Source organism: Cavia porcellus, unplaced genomic scaffold (assembly GCF_034190915.1).
Source record: "Cavia porcellus strain 051 isolate PalLab524CR breed Dunkin Hartley unplaced genomic scaffold, mCavPor4.1 scaffold_24, whole genome shotgun sequence".
Classification (NCBI taxonomy): domain Eukaryota; kingdom Metazoa; phylum Chordata; class Mammalia; order Rodentia; family Caviidae; genus Cavia; species Cavia porcellus.
This window is the reverse complement of record NW_026947507.1, coordinates 20321224-20347608: the sequence shown is the minus strand read 5'-3', so window position 1 is coordinate 20347608 and position 26385 is coordinate 20321224. Positions and strand designations below refer to the sequence as shown.

At 35.3% G+C, this 26385-nt stretch overlaps 2 protein-coding genes across 12 annotated transcripts in view; one reads left to right on the top strand and one right to left on the bottom strand.

Annotated features, from left to right (window-relative positions):
• Window positions 1-3492, top strand: part of Wdr17 (WD repeat domain 17) — a 111029-nt gene extending 107537 nt beyond the window's left edge. For 7 of the 9 annotated variants that reach the window (XM_063234726.1, XM_063234729.1, XM_063234731.1 and 4 more), the window contains 3 exons: window positions 622-720; window positions 1008-1191; window positions 3186-3492. In XM_063234726.1, coding sequence (XP_063090796.1) covers window positions 622-720; window positions 1008-1191; window positions 3186-3305 — 403 coding nt within the window. In that variant the 3' untranslated portion in view covers window positions 3306-3492. The remainder of the gene's footprint in view (window positions 1-621; window positions 721-1007; window positions 1192-3185) is intronic. The other 2 variants (XM_063234732.1, XM_063234733.1) reach the window with 2 other exon arrangements.
• A 4628-nt stretch (window positions 3493-8120) lies between these two features.
• Window positions 8121-15824, bottom strand: Spata4 (spermatogenesis associated 4). 3 transcript variants are annotated; one of them, XM_003469123.4, is made up of 6 exons: window positions 15592-15824; window positions 14564-14693; window positions 14091-14209; window positions 13770-13990; window positions 10028-10138; window positions 8121-8354 (listed from the first exon to the last, which is right to left on the bottom strand). In XM_003469123.4, the coding sequence occupies exons 1-6, from the start codon at window positions 15807-15809 to the stop codon at window positions 8251-8253; spliced, it is 903 nt and encodes a 300-aa protein (XP_003469171.1). In that variant the 5' UTR covers window positions 15810-15824; the 3' UTR covers window positions 8121-8250. The 3 variants fall into 3 exon arrangements, with proteins under 3 accessions (XP_003469171.1, XP_063090794.1, XP_063090795.1); XM_063234724.1 differs by lacking the exon at window positions 8121-8354 and adding an exon at window positions 8362-9903; XM_063234725.1 differs by lacking the exon at window positions 8121-8354 and adding an exon at window positions 8362-9903 and having other exon boundaries at window positions 15652-15824.
• Between the last annotated feature and the right edge of the window lie 10561 nt (window positions 15825-26385).

Sequence of the window (26385 nt, the reverse complement as noted above, 5' to 3'; positions counted from 1 at the left end):
AAATACCCGCCCTACTTTGAAGAACTTACTATTCTTGCTCCTTTCTAAAGCAGCACAGGAGGTCGAGTCTGTTATGAGTGTTCTTTACTTGCACTGTTGGGGCCATCTCTGTGCCCTGAATCAGTACAATAGTTGTACCTTTCATGGTCATTTTGACTTCTGGAGAGAGACTGCAGTGACGTGATGCCAAATCTGATGAACAAGGCTGATGAGGACACACCGCAATATTTGTGCAGGCTCGCTTTGCTGTCGGATGACACGTGGCAGCAGCATTCACTGTAATCATACCTTGTAAAGAGACTCATGAAAGAGTCCTTTGAAACTGCTTCACGAAGTGCCAAGGACAGTAATAGAAGGTGTTCAGAGGGAGGAGGAATATCTTGAGAAAATTAATGATAATGTGTCTTTTACTGTAATAATTTTTAAAAATTTGAATACTACCATATATTTTGATCACACCTTACAAATGTGCACATAAATATAATAATACACATACACATATATATAATCATGATAAATGCACACACTTGTAATAACTGTTAAATCCAAAATTGTGTTAAAATTTTTATTTTCTTATATCTGCTTTTTATGACAGACTTTAATTTTTTTCACTTGTTTCAGTCAGTTATTAAAACGTCGAGAAGTATCAGTACCTATAAAAATTGAACAACTTTCTGAGGAATTGGATGCATGGAGAGCTTGCACACAGTTCACCAACCAGTGAGTGAAGATATAAAAATTAGAATACAAAATAAATTTAATGTTACAGACAGAGGCATAGCCTCATTATCAATTTTAGAAGAATAATAAATCTTTGTTTATAGTACATACAGAAGTAATTTATAGTATTTTTCTTAACTTTTTAAAGTTTGTTTTCAATAATTTGACAAAAATTGATTTGCCTCCCTTAATAAAGAGGAAGTAATAATCATCAGAAACTATTTTTACCTAAACATCAATAATGCTTTAGTTCTATAAAATAAGGATTTAATATCTGTTGAAAATAGATCATCAGACGAATCTCCATACACGCCCCCTTCTGATTTGCAAAGAATGGTTTATGGAACTGTATTAAAGAGATTAAAAGAAGTGCCACTAAAAATAATTATTGGACCAGATTATGTGACTGGATCAAATCTTCCAAGTCATTCTGACGTTCACATCTCTTGTCTTACAGGATTAAAAATCCAGGTACAACCTCATTTCAGATATACTTTGTGTATTTCTATTGTATTTATGTATTTATTTTTGAAATATTATCTTAAAATAAGCATAAGCTAGATAAAAATATTTTCTTACTGGGTCCTACATCTATTTACAGATGTACGACCCAGTAAGAAAATATTGCCCTTAGAATAAATGAATTATTTCCCCTTAAAAGAAATTTAGTCATTACACTAGTGTCATAAAATAATTCATATTATATGCATATACATATATGTAATCAGTTACAAATGTTTTAGAATATATATAGGTCATTTCCTAAAGGAAATTAAATAAGAGAGATAAAATATTAATCAATAGATACAAATAATTTTATCAGTTGGTCAACTTTCTAACTTCCATGTTGTACAAAGTAATAAAAACTAAATTATTTATGGTATTGAAGTATTTTATGTTTTTGCACAAGTTATGGAACTTTGAACAATTAAAAATTATTGGCCTCTATCATTAGAGATAACTGATTCTGAAAGAATGGCCCCTAATGTACATCAAATTAATAATAATGAGTGATGCCAAGACATATCATTATCTTAAATAAGTAGTTAATTCTCATCATTTTGGAGTCTAATTTCAGGAGGCCTAATAAAGTAAGCAGTGCTGAATATCATGAAATGTAATGTAGCGTACACACTGAGCCAAAGAGCTCCACTCCCAGTAATATGTACATTTTAATGACTCACTTCTTGTATTTATAATAGAATGTTAAAAATTACATTTCTTATGTTGAAATGTTAGGTCAATGAGGAAGATAGTTTTTTACACTGCCACTCAAAATAAATGGAATAGCTGGATATGCATGTAAATCTTTCCTACGGTGTAGCCAGCCATTGCAAACTAAAACTTCAGTGTATAAGAGTATGTTCCAAAACCAAGGTCAGTTGTATAAACCCTTGTTACACATGCCTGTTCAGAAATGGAGAGGCAAAGCAGTGAAAACACTATGGAGTTCTTGGCATATATCTTCAGCACTCACTGCCCTCTGTACATTATTCTAATATTTGGCAAGTTCGTATTCCTTTTCTCCTCTTTTCTGAAGATTCCTCTTTTGCATCTAGGATAGCCAAAGGTCCTAGTAGATAATATCTAAACTCTCTATGTCCAAACCTACACTCAGGGTAGGACCTATTAATTATCTCCTATACAATAAAACACACCTGACTGATAATATGGAGGGCTACTTTCTGATTTCCATTTCAACAGAAATTAATGTGTTTACATTTGTATGCTGAAATTTCAAGTATCTAGTCCTATGGTGAATATCCAGACATAATTAGCTAACAGAGAAGTGTACCGTTTTAATCATGACTAAAAACATCACAACATAATTACAAAAATGATTTCTTTTTCATTTTGTGGTTTTTAAATCATGTTTTTCCTCTGAGATCTGGATAATTTGTTTCAAATATTTTTTCATAACCACCAGGACATACAGAGTAAGTGATGTAACTAAACAGCAAATATGTCCTTATGTCACATGATTGAAAAACATTTTAAGTTAGATACATATACAGATTAGTCGACCATCAATATTCATCTGCTAGAGAATAGAAGTTTCTGGCTTTAGTAATTTATCAAGCTATTCTAAAAAAGGCTACATGATTAAAGCAGTGAAATATATTTAAGTCTATTACCAAGTTATATGCATTTTTTGTAAAGTAAATCAACTTTGTGGAAACTAATAGACTAAGAATACCTGTTGGCATTGATAATACTATTGTACACAAAGAATTCAAGTTACACAATAAAATTCTGTTTTTACAGATGTAATGGAATAATGATATATTTGAAAATATATTTATATTTGATAATAGATCATAAAAATATTTTTCTCGTGTTAAACTCCCTATTCGCATGGCTTCAATATCACCAGGGGGTTTTACTGCAGTGATTTTATTACCAGAAATTTAAAATGATGATTTGAATTTATAATTTCATCTTTTCTCAACTCTTACCATGTGCAGGGCCCTGTGTTTTTCCTGGAAGATGGGAAATCTGCTATCTCATTGAATGATGCTTTGATGTGGGCAAAGGTGAATCCCTTCTCACCTTTAGGAACTGGAATACGACTCAATCCATTTTGACAGGAGATTTTTCTTCATGTTTGATTTTTGTTAAAAAGGGAAGAACTTTTGTGAGTTAGTATTATCTTAATCTTGGCTGTTCAAGAGTCAAAGGCTGGGAGGAAGCTTGGGGTTGGGCCACATGGGGACAAGTTAATTTTATCCACTGACTTTAAAAATAAAATATTTATATAATTTAAAGGGAAAATAGGTGTCTTTTTTATAAATTGGAATAGCCGCATTTAGACAAAAGATAATAGTTAAATATGAAGGGCTGAATGGTCTAAAAAGCTGTGTAAGTTTCACAAAGCATAAAAAGTATCAAGATACTATATTGCTGAAATACTGAAACATAAAATAGTACATCACCTAGAATTACTCTTGGTATACAGTAAGAACTTAGTAAATATTTGAATGATTGAATGTTTACAAATATGGAATATAAGACATACTGATCTTCAAGTTAATAAACACTCTTATTTTCTTTCTGAAATATATAGTAAACAACTACTTTTAGCTCATATTTAATGAGTTTTCATTCACAAGTTTAGTATCAACATATGAATCCATTCCAAAAATACTCCCTAAGTTTTATTTTTTTAAAGAAGAAAATATTACCAAGTTTTTTTTTATCTGAAGTTCAATTGTCCCATTATAAAAGTATAAGTTCTATAGACATGGGTGATGAATATAAAATGTCATCAAATGCATGAGAGTTTGCATTAAATACTTTTAGAAGTCATTTGGTGTAGATATGTTTAATATTATTACCTAATAAACTTTAGTTGAGTCCTATTAATGTTCTTTGAAACATTAATTTGATGAAAAATAATTTTGAATATATTGTATGAGAAAATAAGATACTGAAATTTTGAATATATTGGGTGAATTTAATTTTTAAATACTTATTAAAATAGTATATATTATGTCTCTATTACCATATGTATCACATTAACCATTCCTAACTCCTGAAAAAGCCAAGTAAAATTCCATATTACTAACTGCCATAAATATTAGAGAAGAGAATATATGTAACCCAGTGATGCCATAAGTAAAGTGAACCTAGAAAATATTTTTAAACTCTTAGTTATATTTGTAATTAAAATTTTCATAGGTAAAGAGAATAATTAATTGATACTCTATGTACTAAAATGCCTCAAAACTGGCAGTCTGTTATAATTTTATATTAAAATAGTCTCATAAGCCTGTCTTTTTGTGCTTTAAATACTTTAAATCATATTGTTAAGCTTGTTATGCAAATAAAACAATCACCTTCTTTCTAAACTTTTTTTAAATTTTTTTGGTACCAGGGATTGAACTCATGACCTGGTGCTTACCACGCAGGCATTTATGCCACTGAGCAAAGTCCCTGGCTCTTTCTACATTTTTAATGAATCCAGAAAAACAATATTCATAAAATAAGGGGAAGAATCATACAACTTACTAACACATGAAAATAGTAGAAGAGTGACCTAATTTTCGTTTAAAATATAAATTCAGTTCAGCTACCAGTTTACTATTCTTTGATTTATACTATGTTCTATACGTTAATATTAATTACAACTGTTAATTCTTAATAGAATTATAAAGAGGTCAGCCTGGAGATATATAGTAGACTGCTTGTCTAGCATATATAAAGACCTGAGTTCAATCTCAAGCAATGCAAAAAAATACACACATATACATACATAAATATATATATGATGTTATTTCACCATGTCTCTATATGTACATATTGTGACTTAAAAACAAAACATTTATAAAAGTATTTTTCATTGTTTTCATGAAAACAATGCACATATGCAGATTTCATTTGCATGAAAACCCAAATACTTTGAAGTTATTTAACTATTTATTGAAGATACCCATATCATCAATAATGTGAGTAAATTATTTTGCATCCTTCATTATGCTTTTATGAAGGACAAATCTCATTAGACAATGATTTTTAAAGTATCAGAAAAGTATCTTACCTACCAAAGCTACAATGTGGTTGAAAAAATTAAACATCAAATTGAGTAATTGCTTGTGAAAATATAAAATTTTTATCCAATAAAAATAAATGAAGAATATATTTTTTCATGACATCACCAAGATATATTCAGGAATATGATTGTGTTACAGCAATGATAGTAGTTTGTCTTAATAAGAATATATTTTCTTACACTGGGGATTTAGCTCAGTGGCATAAGCACCTGCCTTGCAAGCAGGTGGTCATGAGTTTGATCCCCAGTACCAATAAAAAGTTAAAAAAAAAAAACAAAAGCCCCAGAAGAATATTTATATTTTCTGGATTTTAATTTAAAAAGCATTCTCAATATAGCCTCACAATTATTTGTAAGATTCAGTATTTTACATTAGGCGTACCAGTAATAAAGAGGACACCTTTATAGTCAACTCTTAATGTTTATTGTGCCAAACATTTGAGACATTTGTTTCTAAATAATTGAAATATGTACATTTATGCTTAAATGCTGTATGACTGAACTATAAGATGTAATTAATCATCTATCTATCTGTCTATCTGGGAGCCCTTGAATTTTAATAAATGCCACCATTAAAACCTGCTAGGATGAGCAGAAGTCTCATCCCTAAAACCACCATTGAGAGACACTGTTTCTCTACAAATGCTGAGCCAGTCATCCGAGATAGGAAGAGATAGGAAAGGCTATCTGACTTGTCATCCTATTCAGAAAGCTAGGAAAACTGCTTTACTAAATTGTTCAAGAAGCTGATACCCATCTGTAAAAAGCACTAACTACCAACATACTTCAAAAGTGGTATAAAAAGGAAAGCATGCTTGCTAATTAACACGAACAGCTGATCACAGTAAATTCTGTGAGAAGTTGTCGGCAGATTGAGAAAATGCTGACTCTCTCCTGACTAAGGTAGCTCCTAGAAAAGGTTGTTGCTTCCTTCTGTCAGGGATCCTTTAAGTAAATCGTCTTCCTCAAACACATCTGTAGTGTTGGCTTCTGTTGACACAACTCATCCTCAAGAAGTTACCGATGTTACCTACTTGGAGTATACGTGCTTCTTTCAATTTGTGTAATCAGGCTACCAACTATTTCCTATTTTCCACAGTCCCCATAGGTTACACCAGAATCTTGAGCGTTTACCCCAGTGAGACCTTGAGTAATTGGCTTCTTTAGGAGACTGAAGACAAAACAAAAAAGACAATTTATATATATATATATATATATATATATATATATATACACACACACATATATGATGGTTATATATATATAATTTTAATATTAATTTATATTTTGTATATAAATAATTCATACATAATATAAAATAAAATAAATATAACTCACATAATTTATACAATATATAATTCATATTATATAATATACATTACATAATTTATAATCTATAATTTATATTACATAATGTATTACATATTATATATAATATATAATTAACATAACATTATATTGTATAATATATATGTTATACATAATATATTAATTATATAATTATATATTAATATACAAATATATAAATTTTACATATATAATTTATATATTATGTGTTATATATTATCTATCATGTGATATAATTTTTATATATTATAGATATATAATATATAAATATATTCTATTTATATATGAATATGTAATCTATATATTATATATATTATATATAATATAATTTGACTGTTTGCCCAAGTGCAATCCTTTTCTATGGATCTTTTCCATAACTATCAAAGACTGTTCTTAGAACCTTTTCTTAAGGAATTATATTTTATTGGTTTGAAATACTATTCTTATAATCATTGTCCCATTATAATGCAAGACAATAGGTTCATGGCTATGTCTGGTTAAGATTTGAATCAAATCTCTTAACCTAAAAAAACCTGGATTTTGAACTCAATCCAAAAAAATTATGTATCTCTTCCAAGATTTCTTTAAATTTTTTCATAAACCTAATATATTCAAAATATAAAATTTAACCAAATAATCTCTGAAGGTAGAAATGTTAATAAAACATTTTACCCTTCATAAAAGCAAAAAAACTGATAAGTGTAGCATGCCATTTTAGTTGTGGGATTCACTGTTGGTAATATTAATCCTGCAAGTCAAATGAGACTGTTAATGAAGTAGCATTAAAACATGCACATTAGGGAGCTGGAGATTTAGCTTGGTGGCATAAGTGCCTGCCTTGCAAGCAGGCAGTCGTGAGTTCAATCCCTGGTACCGATAAAAAGGAAAAGGACAAAAAAAAAAAAAAAAATGCACATTTGAAGAATATCTTGCATTTATAAATACAAAATTACCAAGAATATATGAAGGACAATTTGTCTTTCAGGACAACAATCTGTTATTATTTCCCTTCAGTGAAAATATGGGACATGGTAGCAACCAATCATATTTTTTTATTTGAATTAAGTGGATGACTAGACACCAGAACCAGGTTACAAGAAGAGCATGATTTTCCTTTCCCACAACTTGTTATCAGTAGGAGGGACTTATTCTTTGAAAATAGTTTAAATCAAGCTATAGTGAGAAATGAGAAAGTTTCTATGGGTCAATGTGTACCAGAAATCATTCAGAATTCATTTTTATTGATGTATGTAATGTACAGATATATATCAGGCAAAGTGAAAGCTCAGTTTCTCATGAGGCAAATATTTTACAAAGCACACTCACTAGTCCTGCAAAATTTATGAAAAAGAAAGTTTACCATGGTGAATTATGTTTAACCATCTCTTTAAAATTAGTCTGCCTCATCTGTCCCAGTTTATTTAATTTTGTATCTTCAACAGTACCAAGCATGGGTAGTTAACAAATAGGTATTGAGTTGAAAAAGAAACTACTCTTATCCCAATTATGGACGACAACACATCAAGTTATTTATTATTGGAACACATGCAAGAGTAGGTGATTGTATCCCTGTAGTGTAGCAGGAGATTGTGAAATCACTTTTTCAAAGCCATTTGACAGTTCCTCTCAAGGTTTTATTCCATGTTTCCGATAGGTTCCAGAACAGATTCATAAGGTTGTTTTCCAGCTTGCTTCACATGAGTTTCTTTATGTGCTTTTCCACCACTACCTGTCTTTGCTGGATATTTAATTACAATAAATTCATGTTATTAAATATTTATGCAGTAATGTATATAATATATGATAATATAAATATATGCAGAATGATTGGCAACAGGCTGAGCACAGCTTTAACTAAATGTCTGTAAATGGGAATTATTCAAGCCATGCAGTGTAGTAGTCATGGATAAAAATCATCTGAATGTCATCTACCTCTAAAAGTCATCAAGAGTGCCCAGAAATATCCAGGGCTTATTTTGGTGCAAGTGATACCAAATAAGACTCAATTATTTTTAGATATTGCTTCAGAAAGCAGCTAAGGCAACAGTGGCACAGTTTTGAACCCAGATTTGGCAAATACACATGGTTCATAACATAGTTTATGGAACTCTGATTACACTGAGGCATTCAAGCCAGATATTCAGACTCTAGGTCACTCAGTTCTAATCTGAGAGGCAGATTTAGGTAAGTAAATTACGGAATTTAGGAGATAAAAACATTGTAAAAGCAAAACTGATGAGCTACAGTTCATTTTGGCCACTCTATTTGGTAGTTAAAAGACTTTCAAGAAAACAGTTTGTGATTTCAGTGCTATCATATGCAACCTTGAATAGTAAATTTTCTCCAGTGAATTATTCTTACATCTCTTATTAACATTCAAATTATGGTATGTAACTAAACTAATTATTGTGCTCTTTTATCAGAAACAACAGAAATAGAATCCCTTTAATAAATTCAGAAAAATATTATTTAATGCTTAACAAAATTGTCCCATTTGTACAATTACCAAAATCCAATTCATACCATCTATTAATTCCCTGTGTGTCTAGACTAAGAGAATCCAATTATCTGGAACATGACTGAGAGAAGTAAAACAATAAATGTGAACTCTCAGCCCCATCCTGCTCTTAGGGATTGAAGTTTTCCTTTCATAAACTCTCTAACTGTTTTGTAAAGGAAAGAAAAGGCCACTGGAATAAAAGAAAAAATTTAAAAAGCATAAAAATTGTGAAAGAGTACTAAGGGAATACAGAATGGAGGAGTTACAGTTATACATTATTAAAATGTAAAGGTTAGAGGCAGGAGGATCAGAAGTCTGAGGCCAGCCTGGGCTACACAGCAAGGTCAAGAGTGGCCTGCACAGGGAGACATGGTCTCAAAAAAAAACAAAAAACAAAACAAAAAAAAAAGTCAAAAATCCATTTTATTTGGAGTCCGTATCTGAATAATGCAATACGGTTTTTCTAAATACAGTATTCATATGAACTTGGAAAACTTTCCTAAAAAATAACAGAAATGAGAAATATTTTTTAGCAATTCACATAGCAGCAGTAGGCAGTTTTTGTATGGTGCTTCTATTTTTCACACAGGAAAAAAAATCCACGCTGTGACTCTGCCACTGCTTTCCACCTTTTCCTAAAAGTCTCAAAGACCTGCCCATCCACAGTCAGACCTAATTAGCCATAAGAGGAAAGAAGCAAGCCAGTGTGAAAACCAGAAGCAAAACTCAAATGGGTCCAGGAGTAGCAGCTGGGGCCTAACTTGGATTAATGCCTGCCTCCTCTGACCTGTCAAAAAGGAGAGCAGAACACCAATTTAACAGTTTTAGACTGAATATCCGCCCACACCAACATTTTAACTGAATAAAGTAAAATAAAAAATCTATCTTAACAGACAAAAAGTAAAACTTACATGAAGGTGCAACTGGCTCCTTTGAAACTTTTGGATATCTACACCCAGAGAACTTGGGAGGAAGATGGTTGAGAGTAATTTCTCCTATGTTTGGCTTCACATCAAACCACTCTATAAACACAAAAGTATTTCTTGAAACATTAGAACAGATATTGTAAAAATAAGACCATAAACTAATAAAATTATTTTTTCTGATATTCCTAACAACAAATAAATAGGTTAATAACCCACTCTCTACATTGTTCACAATCTTTGATGCACAACAGTTATTTTAAAAAGTTATTTTAAAGGTACTATTTTATGTTCCTATTAGTTTTGGCTACATTTTATTCAATAATTATATAGAAAGGTGACCAAATCATAAATTTAATTCAAAGTAGTGAATTTTTAAAATGAATATATATTTAAAAAGCATACATATGCATGCACACAGACACATATACACACAAATATATAAACAAAAACTCTGTTGTGTCTCCCAGAGTTGGTCCCAAAAGTAAAACATTATGTGCACTACTGCAGTCATGTTAGTTTTACCTATTTTTCTAAGTAAAATTATAAAATACCTATTGCATTTTTGCAAACACATTTAGACTATATATATATATATATATATATATATATATATATATATATATTTAAAATTGAGCCTATACACAGCAGTACTCAGACAATTTTTGCTTCTGACGGTGGTTTCCTCTTCTGCAGCTCATTCCTCACTGAGGTCTGAAGGGTTATCTAATGTAATCCTACTCATCTGTCATGCCATGTGAGGCCTAAATAAATTTCTGATTAGTAACATTCCTATAACTATAATTATCACTATTAATGACTCTGGCAACAGATGAAAAACTTTTGCAATCAGCTGTTTCAAGAATCAAGACTAGTAGCCAGGCATAGTCAAGTACACCTGTAATCTTAGCATTCTAGGAGGCCAAAGATAGGGGATTCCAAATTTAAACCCAGTCTGGGCAATTGAGGACTTTATGAGACCCTGTCTCAAAATTTAAAAATGCAGAAATGATCAATAGAAGAAGCAGTGCGAAGCTCCTGAGGTGTGGAGTTATCAAGACCAGATGCAGAATACCACTCAGAAATAGGAAGAATTGAGGGGTTGATGGGACTGTGGCTGAAGAGGAAGTGTATTCAAAGATGACAGCAGCCATATAGCTAGCTCTGCAAAGAAAAAACAGTAAGACTGATTTCTAGAGTTGTAATCTGACCAGATTTAAATGCTGGATGAAGAAAAGAATCTAAGTGAGATGTGTCAGTGACAGAAAGTGATCAGAGTCATAGTGTTCTTTTTTTTTTTTTTTTTTTGAAGTTTCAGGAAGTGAGAAAATAACATTCACTTCAGACTAAGATAAATAGGCCTATTAAAATTTCCAATGTAGTACTAAAATGAGTGTAAAGCTAAAATTTTCAAAATTTGTACCAGAAAACAGTATCTTTGGAAAAAAACAAAAACAGTTCAAAAGAAAAAAAGGTAGATATAACAAAAATAATAAAAACCTCAACATAATGATACAGTTGAATGCAAATATGTAATAGGAATAAGCAGATTGAAAACAGCAGATTTCTTGTGAATAAAATAACAAAGTTTTCTGCAACAAGATACTTGATACAACACATCCAGGATTTTATGAAGTATCAGTGCTTAATTATAAAGTAATAGTAATTAAGGCAGCATTAGTGTTGAAGTGTTTTCTGTATAGACAAAGTTGAATAGAGCACTCAGAAGGAGACTCGTGTATACACTGAAACTCGCAGCATGAGGCAGCATACAAATGAGCAGGGAAAGAATAGACTTTTCAAAAAGTGCTACAGAAACAATTGTTCTTCATATGAATTGCAAATGAATTAAGAGCTTAAGAATGAAAAGCTCCACTTCATCAACTTAAATGTAGAAAAATATACATCATAATATCACAGTGGAAACAGTCTGACTACAAACTGTATTCAATTATTTTAGCCATACCAAATTGTTACAGATCTCGTGAATTATGACAATAACCATTTTATCTCAGTACAGACATCTGTTCTCTATTTAAATTCTCTCAGGCTGAAATCAAGGCATTGGCAGGGCTGCATTTTTTCTGGAAGCTTGGAGAGTGAATCCCCTTGCAAGCTCACTCAGGTTGTTTGGCAGCAGGTAATTCCTTGCATTCGTGGGACTGAGATCCATGTTTATTTGCTGGTGTCAGCCAAGCATAGTTCTTTGATCCTAGAAGCCAGGCCACATGTTTTCCATAGCTGCCCCCGACAATGACAGGTTGATACCTACAGGTTATATTTTAAGTCTCTTTTTCTGCATCTTTCTAATTCCAGCTGGAATTTGCTTGTGAGGATTCATGTGATTAGACTGGGTCTATCTGAATAATCCAATTTATACTTCCTATCTTAAAGTCTGTATTTTGATTTTTCTCTACAAAGGCTCCTTTGCCATGTAATGTAACATATTTACAGGTTTCAGAGATTACACATAGACAATCTGAGAACCCATTTTGCTGACTACAAATTCAGTAAAATCAATCAAATTAGGAAATACATATGAATGAAGTGAAGAATAAGTAAACAGTATGCCTAGATAAAACCAGTATTTTAATCAAGAAATTATAAACCAATTCAACAAAGCACTCTTGGAAGAGAGTGTAGTGAGTTGACCACAGAACATGCAATAATATTGCATTTCTTAAACCATATAAAAATACTGTCTTCACTGTTATTAGTCTTTTTAAAATTATGTATACTCATTATATACTTGCATGTGTGATACATAATAAAATTCTAATGTTTAAAGATATACAAAGTTGTAATATAGATTCCACAAAAGGACTAACAACCTGAAATCTTTCATTATTTACAAATTACAGCTAGAGCCAAAAATCTGAACAAATTATGGGAAAAAAAAAGAAAAGTGATAGAAAAGTAAACAAAATATGGAGGACAAAACAAATTCTCTCTTTCAATTTAGGGCAGAGTACAATAGAAGGGAAAGTTAGTCCTTTTCTCTCTTTCCATAGAGCAGGCAGAAATTGCTTTTTTTGGAAAACAGACTTTGAAGGGGAGAGAAATCCTAATCATCTACAATCGGCCTCATTTTCTGAATGGTTCCAGAACATGGAAATGGTGTGTTTGCTAATTGCCAGGAGTCAAGCAAAATAAGATTTGAGACATGAGTGGTTTCCTAATTAAAGTGCTGGAAAACAAAAAGGGGATCATTCTTTGAGTCTCAGATGATGCCCAGTGATTTGGTTGCTTCGGTAATACTTTAAATGATACCTCTGGAAAGGTATTACAAGTTGCTCCAACCTACTCACCATTCACACACCAACAAGGTTACTGTGCAAAAGATAACACAGACCATTCTCTAAACAGCACGGAGAGTGAATCATGGCAATTCAGCTTTTTCCCCCAAAGGATTTATACTCTGAAACATGCCCATCCTCTTAAGTTCCTTCCGTTGATATATGGACTTCTATTTACAAAAGTTTACTTACATTGACAATTTTTTTTCTAAAAAGTCTTTGTAACCTATGTTAACTTGTACTTTTATCAAAAAGAATGAATTAAAATCCACTCCAATGCTAATACACCATTCTACTGCTAGCATAAGAGAAGCCTCTTCCCATTTAGCCAGAGTAAAAGGCAAAAATGAGCCTATAGTATGCTTTTCTTTCATCTGTGCTTGATTTGCCTCATTGAGTTTGGAAGAACTCAGCTTTTTCTAAGGAAAACTTACCTGGATTCAATTTTCTGCTTAATTTTCTTTGTAGCATTTGCAAAAGTAACAGGAACTCTACTTTAAGTTCATTGCTGAGCATGTTGGGATTGCTCATTAATTCCGTTAACCTAATGTTACTTTTAATAGATGTTGAAGCTGTAGACCTGCGAACCAGAGGTAAATGCATCTGGTAACTGTAGTCTGTGAAATTTGGCATGTCCTCCTGGATACTTTTAGTTCTGTAAATAAGGAACATTGTTGACAAGGCACATTTTTGGTAATGAGATTTGTATTATCAAAATTTCAGATTGTATTACTAAAAAATTTGAAATAACTTACTCTCGATGTGTTAACAAAGCATACAGTTCTTCTATCAATATTTCGGGTACTCCAGGTTTACAATGAATTGTTCCATGGATTAGTTCTTTAGGTAATTTAAGTTTCTTTTTTGCCAGAAACTTTAATAGAAAGAAAATATATTCATCATAAAAAAAATTCCACAAAAATCAACTACCATGATTAACCCTCCTTGTATCTCAACTAATTTTCTGATGTTTAACATGCTAATTATCAAGATAATATATTATTTAACAAGAGAAACCATTATGTCTCACATTAACTGAAGTGAGTTACGCCCAGTTTCATAGACGATTCATGACATAAACAAGAAACCTGGTGAAACGTAAATACCATGGGAAGAAGTTGTCCACTCCACAGCACTGTATTCATATAGTCACACATACACGTAAATATCTGTGACATTCAGAAAAGACCTTTTAAAATAAATTTAACAGTAAATGGTGCTAATTTACCTTCTCTAATTGTGCCCAGTTATCCAACTTGACTTTTAAAGAAGTTCCATTTCTGAAGTATGATAATTTAAGGTCCCAGGGGTAATATGTACAGAGTATTTCTGCAATCAGGAAGCCATTTGAAAAATCTCTGATCCATAGCAACAAGGAAATAAAATATAGTTAATAATACAGTTTATAATTGATGAAAACCAATCTAATACTCCATGCTGATCAAAAATACATCGTAGAATTTGTTTTATGGGGTCATTGCTCTGAAAAAAGGCTACTATATAATTACACTTTGCTGGGATTATATACGCAACAAAGGCTCTGGTGTTCTTTTAAGGAACCCAAATCTGAATTTGAACAAGATCCACAGGTTAGCCTCAAACCCACTGTAAGTTTCAGAAGAATTTTCCTATGATACATCTACTACCAATATTAATAAACCCTTCCTGCAAAAGATGGGTGGCCTTAATTTTTGCAAAATTTAGTTACTTCTCATAGCAAATATTAACTGTCTGTTATGTTCAGGGGGGACCATCTTTAAATAGCAAGTTTTTTTAAATCCCTGATAGTCCTGAAACTAGATGTCTATAGATGGTAGAACAATCCTTAGTAGTATTAAAACTCAGTCTCCCTGAAGAGACTTGACTACTAGTTTTGCAATATAAAAGCTTCTATATTAGCTTAAAGCTACAATTCAATGATTTGTTAAATGAAATTCATGTTTCATCGGTTTTGTTTGTTTTTTGAGACAGGGTCTCGCTATGCTGCTCAGGCTGGCTTTCAGCTCACTTTTAGCACAGGCTGGTCTCAAATTTGTAATGATCAACCTGCCTCGGCTCCTGAGTGCTGAGATTAGAGGCGTGCACTCCTATGCCTGGCCTTCGTATTTTTCTTAAGCCTTAAAGCCTTCCCCAAACTCCCTTAACAGTCTTCTTGTGTGACAAGAGCGCGAGGTCAGAGCCTGGGCCGAACACGCACCCCAAGGGGCGGAAGTTTCTGTCCCAGCCTAGTGGGTCTGGGCCGGATGTCTCCGGCACCTGCTGATGTTCCTGGGGAAAAAGCTGAGGTTCATGCCCTGCAGCCAGCGGAGAACGGACCGCGACAGGCGGGAGTTCTTCGGGATCTGCGGATAGCCTGAACACTTGTTGTGCTTCCCGTGGGTCCGTGCAGGTGGCTGTGCTGAAAGTGCGGAGGACTCGGTTGGGGCTGCCGCCGGCGGCTCTAAGTACTCCTTGACCTGGCCGGCGGCAGCCATGGCGCAGTTCCTATGGCAACGGCGGCGGGGGCGGGGTCTTGGGGCGGGGGGCGGGACCTCGAGAGGATAGAAGTTGCCTAGCGTCTGCAGCGAACCTCCTGGCGCCCGGGGTCTTCCACTGAGCGGGGAGGGGAGGGGCCGCCGTGAGTCCCTGACCTACTGGTTTTGCACTGCCTGGTAGCCTAATCCTTAGCCTTCGGTATCAGTTTTAGTTAGCTTCACTAGCAACCCGTTTAGAGTTTTACTTTTTAATTTCCTGTTTCATAAATTTTGTATTTCAAGTAATGTGGTTTTTGTCCGGTCAGCAGTCTAAACTCTCTCAAGCATTTTTAGGAAAGGAATGAAAATCCGCAGAGGGCAGAAGAGCATTTGAGAACTGGCGGCCATAAGCGATGAGGTAGATGAGAGGAACTCATAATGTAACACACCTGTTTCCTTGATTATTACGTCAAGCAGTCTGAAGCATGATGAAATTGAAAACAATTTGTAGGTTAGATTTTCCATTTCACAAGCATGCCCTATTATGCCTGATTCACTCATTCATTCATTTAACAAATATTTGAGTACCTACTATGTGCCAAGAATTCATCCAACTCTTTAGTATTTATCAGTCAACAACACAGAAGAAAGATTGATTGCAGAGTAGGCAGAGAACTTATAAATTAAATATTTACATAAGTAAAATTATTAAAATCCTTTAAACGGGTTTGCAGCAAAAATGCATGTAAATGTGGGCTGTGGTACAGGATGAAACAGGAAAGTCTTGTATAATATTTTATTGAATATTTATATACATGTTTTTTAATAAAGTAAAAACTGTGATTTTGTAAATGGCTAAAAAAAGAAAAAGAAAAAAACGAAAAACAAAAACACTGCAAAATGCTGCCTCCAGCACAGCTAGGTTCCCTGGGGGAAGAGCTGCCAGAGGGTGAAGAAATAAAGATGACACAATATATAGAAAGTTGAGGTCAGGTGGAACGAACTCTCCAGATGGCAGGAAAAGTGTGTTCAACCACCACATTACTTTTGTTTATACATTTGGCAGGAGTTATGGTTGACACCTTATGTCAACTTGAGAAGGTTAGAAGTTTAACAGAGAGATAAACATCCCCATCATGTGCAAGAGGAGAGCAAGGGTATTCTGGGAGTGTTACACTGGCCCGGAGAGTGGGTGGCCTGTGTTTTTTTTGGCTGCTGCCTTGAAGTGTTGCCCCGGTGCCATGCCACCCTGCCTTGGAAACAGATGATTATGGACTAAAACCTCTATAAATTGTAAGCTAAATAAACCTTTCCTTCCTTCATTGAGGGTGCCTCCTATTTTGTCTCAGTAGTGAGAAAAAAATAGCCAAGACAGCTGGTTGATGTCACACGACATCCTTTACTTACCTAGCACACCTCTCACCCCTCCTCCCCACTCAGGGCTGCAATCAGAGAAATCCTTGGGCACTCTGAGCTCTCAGCTCCACAGGTACACTTAATCACTAGTTTAGCCACTCCGACATCCCCCCTTTTCTGTTTTTGTAGTTGCAGTCAATGGGTGTTTAATTGAAGTTTGAGCAACTGTGTTTAGAGGACTCTGCAAAAATATTTTTTCCTTATGGTATATTTTTCTGCTGGATGTTTAAGATGAACTCAAAGTGAGACTTGTATTAATTAAAATTAATCTTTTGTTATCTATCAAGGTAAGTCTCCTCAGGAATCACCTTGGACCGTGCACATCACTTCTTGGTATTTCTGTCAGCCATCTGGATGAGTCACTGAGTCACTGCCGTTGCTTGACCAAGTTGTTTTCTGTGAAAACATTGGAAGATTTTTCTCTACAGGTTACTCTCCTTAGGCACGCTATACGCTTAATCTTCTTCCTCAGTGGTTCAATAAGCTCCTTGGTCAGAAGACCAGGGACTCACTGAGTTATAGGGTATCACAGCAAAAGTTTCTTTATGTCCTGGATCCTCATTGACCTTGAAGGGTTGGGGCCAAGATATTGGCTGTCCCTTAGCCTATCTTCCTAGTTTTTTGGTCTCTAACCCTCAACTGTTAAACCTCCAGAAGAGAAGGTTAATGACATTACATTATATTAGGTGCAGCGAGTTTAATATGACACAAAACACAACCAGTATTTCCTACCAATCATGGATGTTTTAGCATTTGAATCCCTGTAGAATGCTAACAGACAACAGTTACATATTTTACCCAGAAAATTAGAAATCAAATGCCATATATAATAATGTAACTTGACAATCCTGATATTTTGTAACACACTTAAGTTTTCATTTTGACATAGTATAGCCTTTTTAACCAATCTGTTGTCCTTTAATGAGATGTACATCACATAAGATGTCTGAATCTGAAAGAAAAGCCTATCACCTTAAACACTCCTAGTTCCACACTTCAGAAGATCTGCATATCTGCATATCTGAAGGCATTAAGTATCCTGCAATAACAATCCTCATAGCCATATGAAAACCTTTGTACTAGGCATCTTTAACTCAAAAACCTTGTTCTCTAGAAAACTTAATCTTTTGACCTGTGAGCAATGTAAATGTATCACAATAATATATTTAATAATATTTATTGGGATGTCTCCCATTAGGCTTTGGAGATCATTGGGGCTTCCTATTAAAGAACAATGGAATAACTTTTCACAGGCAACTGCCCCTTATTTATCAAAGGGAACCTAAAGAGATAATTCTGCAAGCATGAAAGGTCCCTTTAGTTACCTTAATAAATTTTTGATGACCTCTGAAAACCATTTTGGTATCAAATTAATCAGGTGGCCAGCCAGGTGAAAGCATGCTTTTAAATCTATAACCCAAATTAAATTTTGAACAAATGATCTGAAAATGCAAAAGAAAAAGAAGAGAAAAATAGTTGTGCTCAAAAAAAAATGCTGTTCACATATATGACAGACAAAGAAACAAGTACACAGGTTAACAGATTAGACAGACAAACATTTTACATAATCAGAGTGCACTCAAATACATTTTTCATCAAATTGAATTATAGGAACTCTTTTATAATTTTAGGAACTTATAACTCTTAAATAGTCAGATTTTTTTTTGTAGGTCAGTTAGTCAAGATCTCGTAGAAGAAGAATTTTTAAGGGGCATAATCTTTTATCTATAATTAATGTATTTTTGTGTTTATTTTGCCTTAAGAATACAAATAACTTTTGTGTCCCTTTCTTTTGTGTAGCTTTCATCTCAATTATCTCTATGTGCTCTATCAACTACTCAGACCTTTTATTCTTATTTTTGGTTTACATCTTCTGGCATCCTGGATCACTTTCTTTAATTGGCCCAAGCCAGGTCTAGTCCCATCCTTATCTGTCAGTTGTGGCACAGCCTCTTAGGCATTACTGTCATAAGACTGAGCATCAATTTCTTGAAAAGTAGACTCAACTTCTCTGGATCTGAGTCCATGATACAACTGGACAGCATGCTCTGAACCCAAAGAGGACATTCAGCATTCCCTAGAAAAACACAAGCATAACCCTCTATCCAAGTGAGTAGTGGTCTGGGTCTCTTCTATTGTCCAGTATGAAGATCTTTCCAAAAGACCCTTTCTAGCTTTTCTTTCCTTTACCTGATTGAATTATCTTTCTGCTGCTGCAGCTCCATCCTTATTAGGATTTAAAAAGTTAACAGTATAGAATGCCAAGTGAAGTCTATTATCAGGTGTGAATTTTGTAGAGAAGAATTCCCTCTTTTGTTTTTGTGATTGAATTTTGAGCATATGGTGAGAATGTTCAACAATTCTTTGACCTTGAAAATTATAAAGAATTCCTGCAGTAAGGGAAATATGAGAAGTTTTACAAAATGTTTGGAAAGCAGCACTTGTACAGGCTAAGCCATTGTCAGTCTTAACCCCTGGTCAACCAAGGGTATTAAAGGAATACAAGCAATGACATGTTTAGCTACCTCACCAGTGTGGGTGGAAGCAAAAATAAATTCCAAGGAAGTGCTCACTAAAATGTGAACCTACTATAGATAGCCAAATTCAGAAATGTGAGTGATATTCATTTGCCAGAGATGATTGGGGTATAATCCTCGAGGATGAACCCCCGCACAGAGTGAGGAAAAATGTATCACGCATGAGAAACATTATTCAACAATTTGTCAAGCCTGTTCCCAGGTAAAATGGAACTGTTTGCGTAAGGCAGGAGTGTTTTGATGAAAGGTGGAATGGGAGACAGAAGCCTGTGCAATGGCATCATCTGAAGGAGTAACAGTGACAGTAGCTGGCAATCTGCTGATTGTGGTGTTGTCCTCAGTAAGAGGTCCTGGCAACTGGGAATGAGAATGTAAATGACCAGTAAAACAAGGGACATGACATGACCAAATAGCAAATTGGAGAGTATGAAACAAATGAAAAGGATCTTCCTGGTTAGTTTGAATGGATGTGGAAACTATCCCGAGCCGTGACTAGCTCTTCACTACCCCCTAGCCACTATAATTTTAGATCAATCTAAATAAATCTCAGTAACAGTAACTATAATTCACCTGTTGAATAGCTGCATGTGGCTAGTGATTATTGGATCTCACAGATGTGACACTTTTCCATGTAGAAGTTCTACTTGACTGCTGTACACTAGAATCTTCACAAGAATTAGAGATATAGATATCAGTGAAAATATCACCTATGCTGAAAATCTTACCATGGCAAAAATGTATTAGAAAAAGGGTGAAGCAAATAATATAGAAGCCTAGAAATACTCAGAAGAGCTGAACTTTGAATATGATTTTATAAGGCAGTATTTTGAATTGGTTAGGATTTGGGCTTTGGAGGACAGGCTATATCTGTGACTTCAGATAAGTTACTTGACTATTTTTATTTGTAAAATATGGAAATAAATATTATAAACCTTACTGGGTTGTTATGAGGATTAAATAAATGAGTTCTCTATGTAAAAGGCATAGAGCAACATGCTGAACAGTGTGCTTATTGAGTATAAAATGTTTCTAAAATTAGTAAGATGACCATAAGAAGGGTGTAGATAATTCCACACAGAAGGACTAATGTGAGAAAAGATGTAGAGATGTGAGAATGTTTTTTAAAATGTTTCAGGAAATAACAAGTAACTTAGCAGGATTAGAAGAAGTGTTTAAGCATTAGCAGAAAGGTATTTGGGGTTACACATTACAGTTCAATTTTGAAGTCCTGTACAGAGTGAGAACATTTCCCCATAATAAGTGCACTGTTAAGCAACCTATATCTCTGATGTAAGCACACTTTTCTAGTGATGCTGGAGCTGGAATTCTGCAATGTACTTTTTCCTTTGCTGCAGATTTTAGTAAGTTCTGCTAATGGCAAGGACTAAATAGAAAGACCAGAAGGCCAGAGGAAGAGAACAGAGATTTGTTGTTTCCTGTTTGCTTGTTTTTTATTTCTGTGTCACCACAGCAACAAAGCCTCACCTGGCACTGGCAGTTGGCTCCAGTCTCCAACTTTTTTTTAAGCACAGCTAGCAGGTTTCATCATGCTCCCTCAGAGATTTTAGCAGCCGCTGAATATTTGCCCTCCTCATAAATACAAGACTAAGAATTTACTCTGGGAAAACGCTGAGCTCGGTTTTTCTGCCAAGTTATAGACTTTTTAAAAAATTTTAATTAGTTAATTAATTTTGTCTTTTTGAGTTCAGGCTGGCTGTGAGCTCACTTTGTAGCACAGGCTGGTCTCCAACTCGCAACAATCCTCCTGCCTCCTGCCCCTCCGGAGTGCTGGGATTACAGGTGTGAGCCACCTTGCCTGGTTTTGATAGCGGTCTCCTGACTGTGCACTGGAGAACTGGAGGCTCCGTTTGAAAGTCATAGATTAGTAGCTCACAGCTGGGTCAGTGAGAGTCTGTGTGGGAAAACTGAAGAGTCTTCTGTGGGAGCTGGAGTCTGTGCTGGAAGCCTGAAAGTACCAGAGAGGAACGTCCAAAGGTGAGGGCGAAGATCAGAACCACTCTGAAAAGGCAAAGGAGTAGACTTCCTTCTTTCCCTTTTTATTCCATCCAAACTGCTGAGTGGTACCACTCATATCTAGGATGTCTTCCTTCCTTGGTTTTCAGTTTATAAGTCAATCATACAGACACCCAAAACTGAGTTCCACTAATCCACTGGGCAACTCATAATCCATTCAAGTTGTAATCACAATTATCATGCTTAGGAACTGGAAAAGTTATTGATAGTTAAACAAACAGAACTGTACACTTATGAATGTATCTACTATCTATTTTAGTATTTTATATTTACAATATTAAAATTTTATAGCACAGTATTAAAATATAATACAATATTGAAGTCTTAAAAAGATTATATGATTTAATAAATTAAAAATTTACTTAAATATTTTGATCTCTTATTAAATTTTGATTAACTTTAAAGCTAAGTGATGAGTCTTGTTTATCTCTTTCTAGTATGAGTTACTTTATTATATTTAGGCTACTTATTATTATAGCTAATACGTCAGTTACAACTGATAAGACCTATAATTAGCTATAACCATCGCTTTACACGTGCAAACTCCAATGGAGAGAGTATCTTTCTCCTTCCATAAACACTAAGACATTTAAATTCAAACCTTTCTGATCATTCTGTGAGGTTGTATGGAGCTTGAATCAAGAGATAACAAAGTGAAACTACTTCATCTTGTACTTTGGTTGTTGAAGGTTAAAATATAAGAAAATTAATGCATTGATCAAGGCAACTAATGCTAACTACACCACACAAATTCAGAAATCTCAGTGACTACACATCAAGGACTTATTTCCCTCTGACATTTCCTATCTACCATGGGTCAATGGGGTGGGAGAGAGGTTTCACACACAGAGGTCCAGGGTTGTGTCTATGGCCCTTCTAGACCATAAGGCCTGTGATGTTGCTATGAGAGAGATGCAGGACACATACTGGCTTCAGCCTGCAAGTGACACTTCGATTCATGTTTACTATACACTGTACATAGTAGTCTCACCCTCACGGTGTGAAAATCCTGGAACACAGAGAGGCCCAAAGAACATTTAACCAGCATAGTCCTAGCCATCTCTGCTGCCTGAGAAACTCTTTCTGAAAGGGGTTTGATCCACTTAGATGTGCAGCACTTTTAGAGATGAGGAAGATTTCCTATGCCTCGTTCATGAAAACTGAACCACTGACTCAACTAGGAAAATTCAACTAATTCCCTCAGTTAGGTAGAAAATGATGTTAGAGATTTATCCATCAGTAACTGTTTTTCTTTATACTTTTCCCTTTTTTATCTTCTGGTTTGTTATTTCAGAATTTTGATCTTACATAATTGGAAGAATTAAAATAAATTAACAACATTTCCTGCTAGGGAGAGAAGAACACTCCTACTTTCGGTCAATATCACCAGTAGCAGACTTTAAGTTCCTTCCCAATTCCTTGGAAAATGAGAAAAAACAGGAACCAAGTTGTGGGGAGATAAAATCAGATGAAAATACTTACACACTCTTGGCTGATATCGATTTCTTGTTGCTACCTATTGCTGTATAATAGAACCATTGTAAACTCAATCTACTGAATGATTGAAAAATAATTGTTTTCTCACAGTGGTATGCAGTAGTGCTTGAGTTAGGCTTTGGCAGCTCTTCTCCTGGTCTTACTGTCACTCATGTGGCCTCTGTTTTCTGCCTGCTGGACTGCAGCTACATGATTCAAGAGGGTGTCACTCACACACTTGGTCATCAGTACTGGCTGTTACTGTGTTGTCCTCTTTACATGCTTTTCCCATCTTTAGGCCAGCCCCGGTCTCAGCACATGGTGCTCTCCCCGTTGCCCCTTGTATTAGTCAGTGCTTACTAGACTCGGATTTAGAAGAGTGCAGTGTGTGGCTGCATGCTGGAGACCCAAAGAATCCACTCAAGGGCTTGGAGTCCACGGCAGTGTCCCATACAAGTCCTTATCTAGGATACGCACCCTCAAGGCCCAAGGGCCAGTGGTGGAACCTAGAAAGCCTGTGCCAACAGGATGAAGGTTCTGTGCCAAAGGCTGAGAGATCAGCATTGAAAGCCAGGATGTGTTGCGCATGATGAAGATGAGGATTGAAGCTCTCCCAAAGAAAGACAGCAGCCAAGGTTCCTTCAAAGAAATACCCCTGAAAAGCAGCTTGTTCAGGAAAATCAATCCCCTCCCCGTCTTCCCCTTCTGGTCTCCTCTTATGCCATTCCTTCTACAATCCTCAGGTGGATCTGCTGTGCCCAGACCATGCTGACACTTCAGCTGGAGGGTCCCACGCAAACTGACCATTAGTTAATCCACTACACCCCTCTTACACAAGTACAATTTGCTTTCTTGCAGGGAATTTTTCTATTAGGGATTCAAGAAAATAAAAGTTTCTTTCCTAAGCAGAAAAGTTAGTACTAAATTTTGTATTGTGAATGTGATTTCTCTCCTTGTTTTACTAAGCCCCAGGATAGATGAAGGGAATTATCTGAGGAATTCCTATCTGACAATCAAAGAAAAAGACTGGTGTATAAACAGTCACACAACAGAATGAGACTGACCACACAATTTGCAGAGCACATAGAAAAATAAAAATGTGGGAATAACTGTTTAGAATTTAAGTTACCAATAGTAAACCTGGGGTCTCTTATAGTATGTAGGCTTGCAACAGAACCCAGCTCAGTATTTCCAACAGGCACAAGTGTGCACACCCTGTGTACATGCATGCGTGCTTGTGTGTTTATGTGCTGATCCTGTAAGTTTTCTTATTTATACACAATGAAAGAAAAAAAAATTATGAGACTCTTTACAATACCACTAATTTTTTTTTCCTAACCAGAATGTAACTGAAATAAGAAAATGATAAAATGACTACCTTCTATTCCCTAGGCTGAGGTTATTTGTCTGAGAATTAAACTGAGTTCTATTTTCCAAGGAGGGATGTCTTATCTAAAGTAATGTGTGAATAGGTCCTCAATGGGCATGGTTCTGCATAATAATTAGAAATGTAATAATGTGAATTCCTGACCTCAGTTTGAGACAGATACCTCAAAATTTAGGAGGTGGTTAAGGAAATATTTTGTCTTTCTCATGTGTTTGAATTCCCTAAGAATTAATGTGTCTTTCACTAGTATAAAAGTTGGGGAAAGGATTGTTGAACAGGTACCTCCTAGATAATACAGAGAATTTCACAGCTGCCTGCCTCTCACACTGTTGGAGACATCACTAGCCAGACCACTTTCTCAGAGCCTGAGACTTGAGCACTGACTGCACAGGTAAGCAGTGGCTGAGGCCTCGCAGCTTATGGGACGCCATGCTTAGGACCAATTACCAATTATGTGGCCATTTCTGTCCCGGTGTTTCACAGTAAGTGCAAATTCCCTTTCTCACCTCTCCCCCTACCGCAAATCTGTCTTTCGATATTTGCACGTCAGGGAGATTAGGTCTGTTCTAATGAAGTCACTGAGGGGATTATTCCACATCAGTGGTTCTTGAGGGTATAATTTCCCCCTTGGGGGACATTTGGCAATGAATTTTTTGAGACATTTTATTTATCACAACTTTGGAGGACAGTGTTCTGGCATCTGTCAGGGAGAGGCTTGGATGCTTTTGCAAATCCTCCAGTGCACAGGACAGGCCATCACAAGAATTATCTAGTCCCAGGTCGTCACCATAATGAGATTGAGAAGCCCTGTTTTAGATTAACTCAAATTTGTAGAAATATACTACTATAGGGAGAGCATAGTTTCTGAGCTAAGTATGGTGCTGAGGGTAAATGTGGTTTTCTGAAAAGCATAGGATTGAGACAGGGCTGCCTTCACAGGGAGCCATCACCAGGGAGCAGCGGATGGAAGAGGTATCTTGGGGTGGCAGTGTTAGAACTTTGCAAACTGTTTACCTTAAGCGATGGAAAGAGGAGAATCCAGCATCTATGTTTATGACCAGTGAGTCCCAAGATAAGAAATGAAAAGTTATAACCGTGTACTTGTTTTTGCAATCTTTAGGAACAGTTTATGTCCCTGTATTAACATTTTTGGCAGCAACATAAAGCAATTAATAATAATAATGAAAGCTCTTGTTTATAATGAATGAGTCCTAGAAGTTACTCCATCAAACTGTTAAGAAGATCAAAGTACTCTTGATGTCCCTCCTAAGTTCTGAAACAATTCTGACAGAAGACAAAGGATTCAGGCGGTGGGAACAAATGCAAGTGCATTTCTGATGAAATTGTTACCTGAGGATGTGACTGATGCTGTGGGTGGGATCTCCCTAATCCGCACACCAGCATTAGGATGAAAGGCCTCTAGTCACAGGTGTGGGGGACGTGGACAGGCCTTAGGCTCAACTCCTGTCAGTGCAGGTTATACAGAAGCAGAGCGGGGAGCTTTCTCTCTGTGAGTAACTCAATTCAGATAAGAGGAGAAAGGACTTCGCTTGCTTAGCCCCTCTGCCAACTTAACCAGTTCCTTTGGGATGCTGCTTCCTTTATTTTCTCCGGGGGAGGAGGGAAGTGATGCATATGGTAGTAGAGGAGAATGGAGGCGGGCAAGGACCGAGCCTGGGCTTGGGATAGAAGTGGCACCGTCTCCCTCATGGCAGAGCATGAGGACAGTGGGGGGGTACTCCAGCAT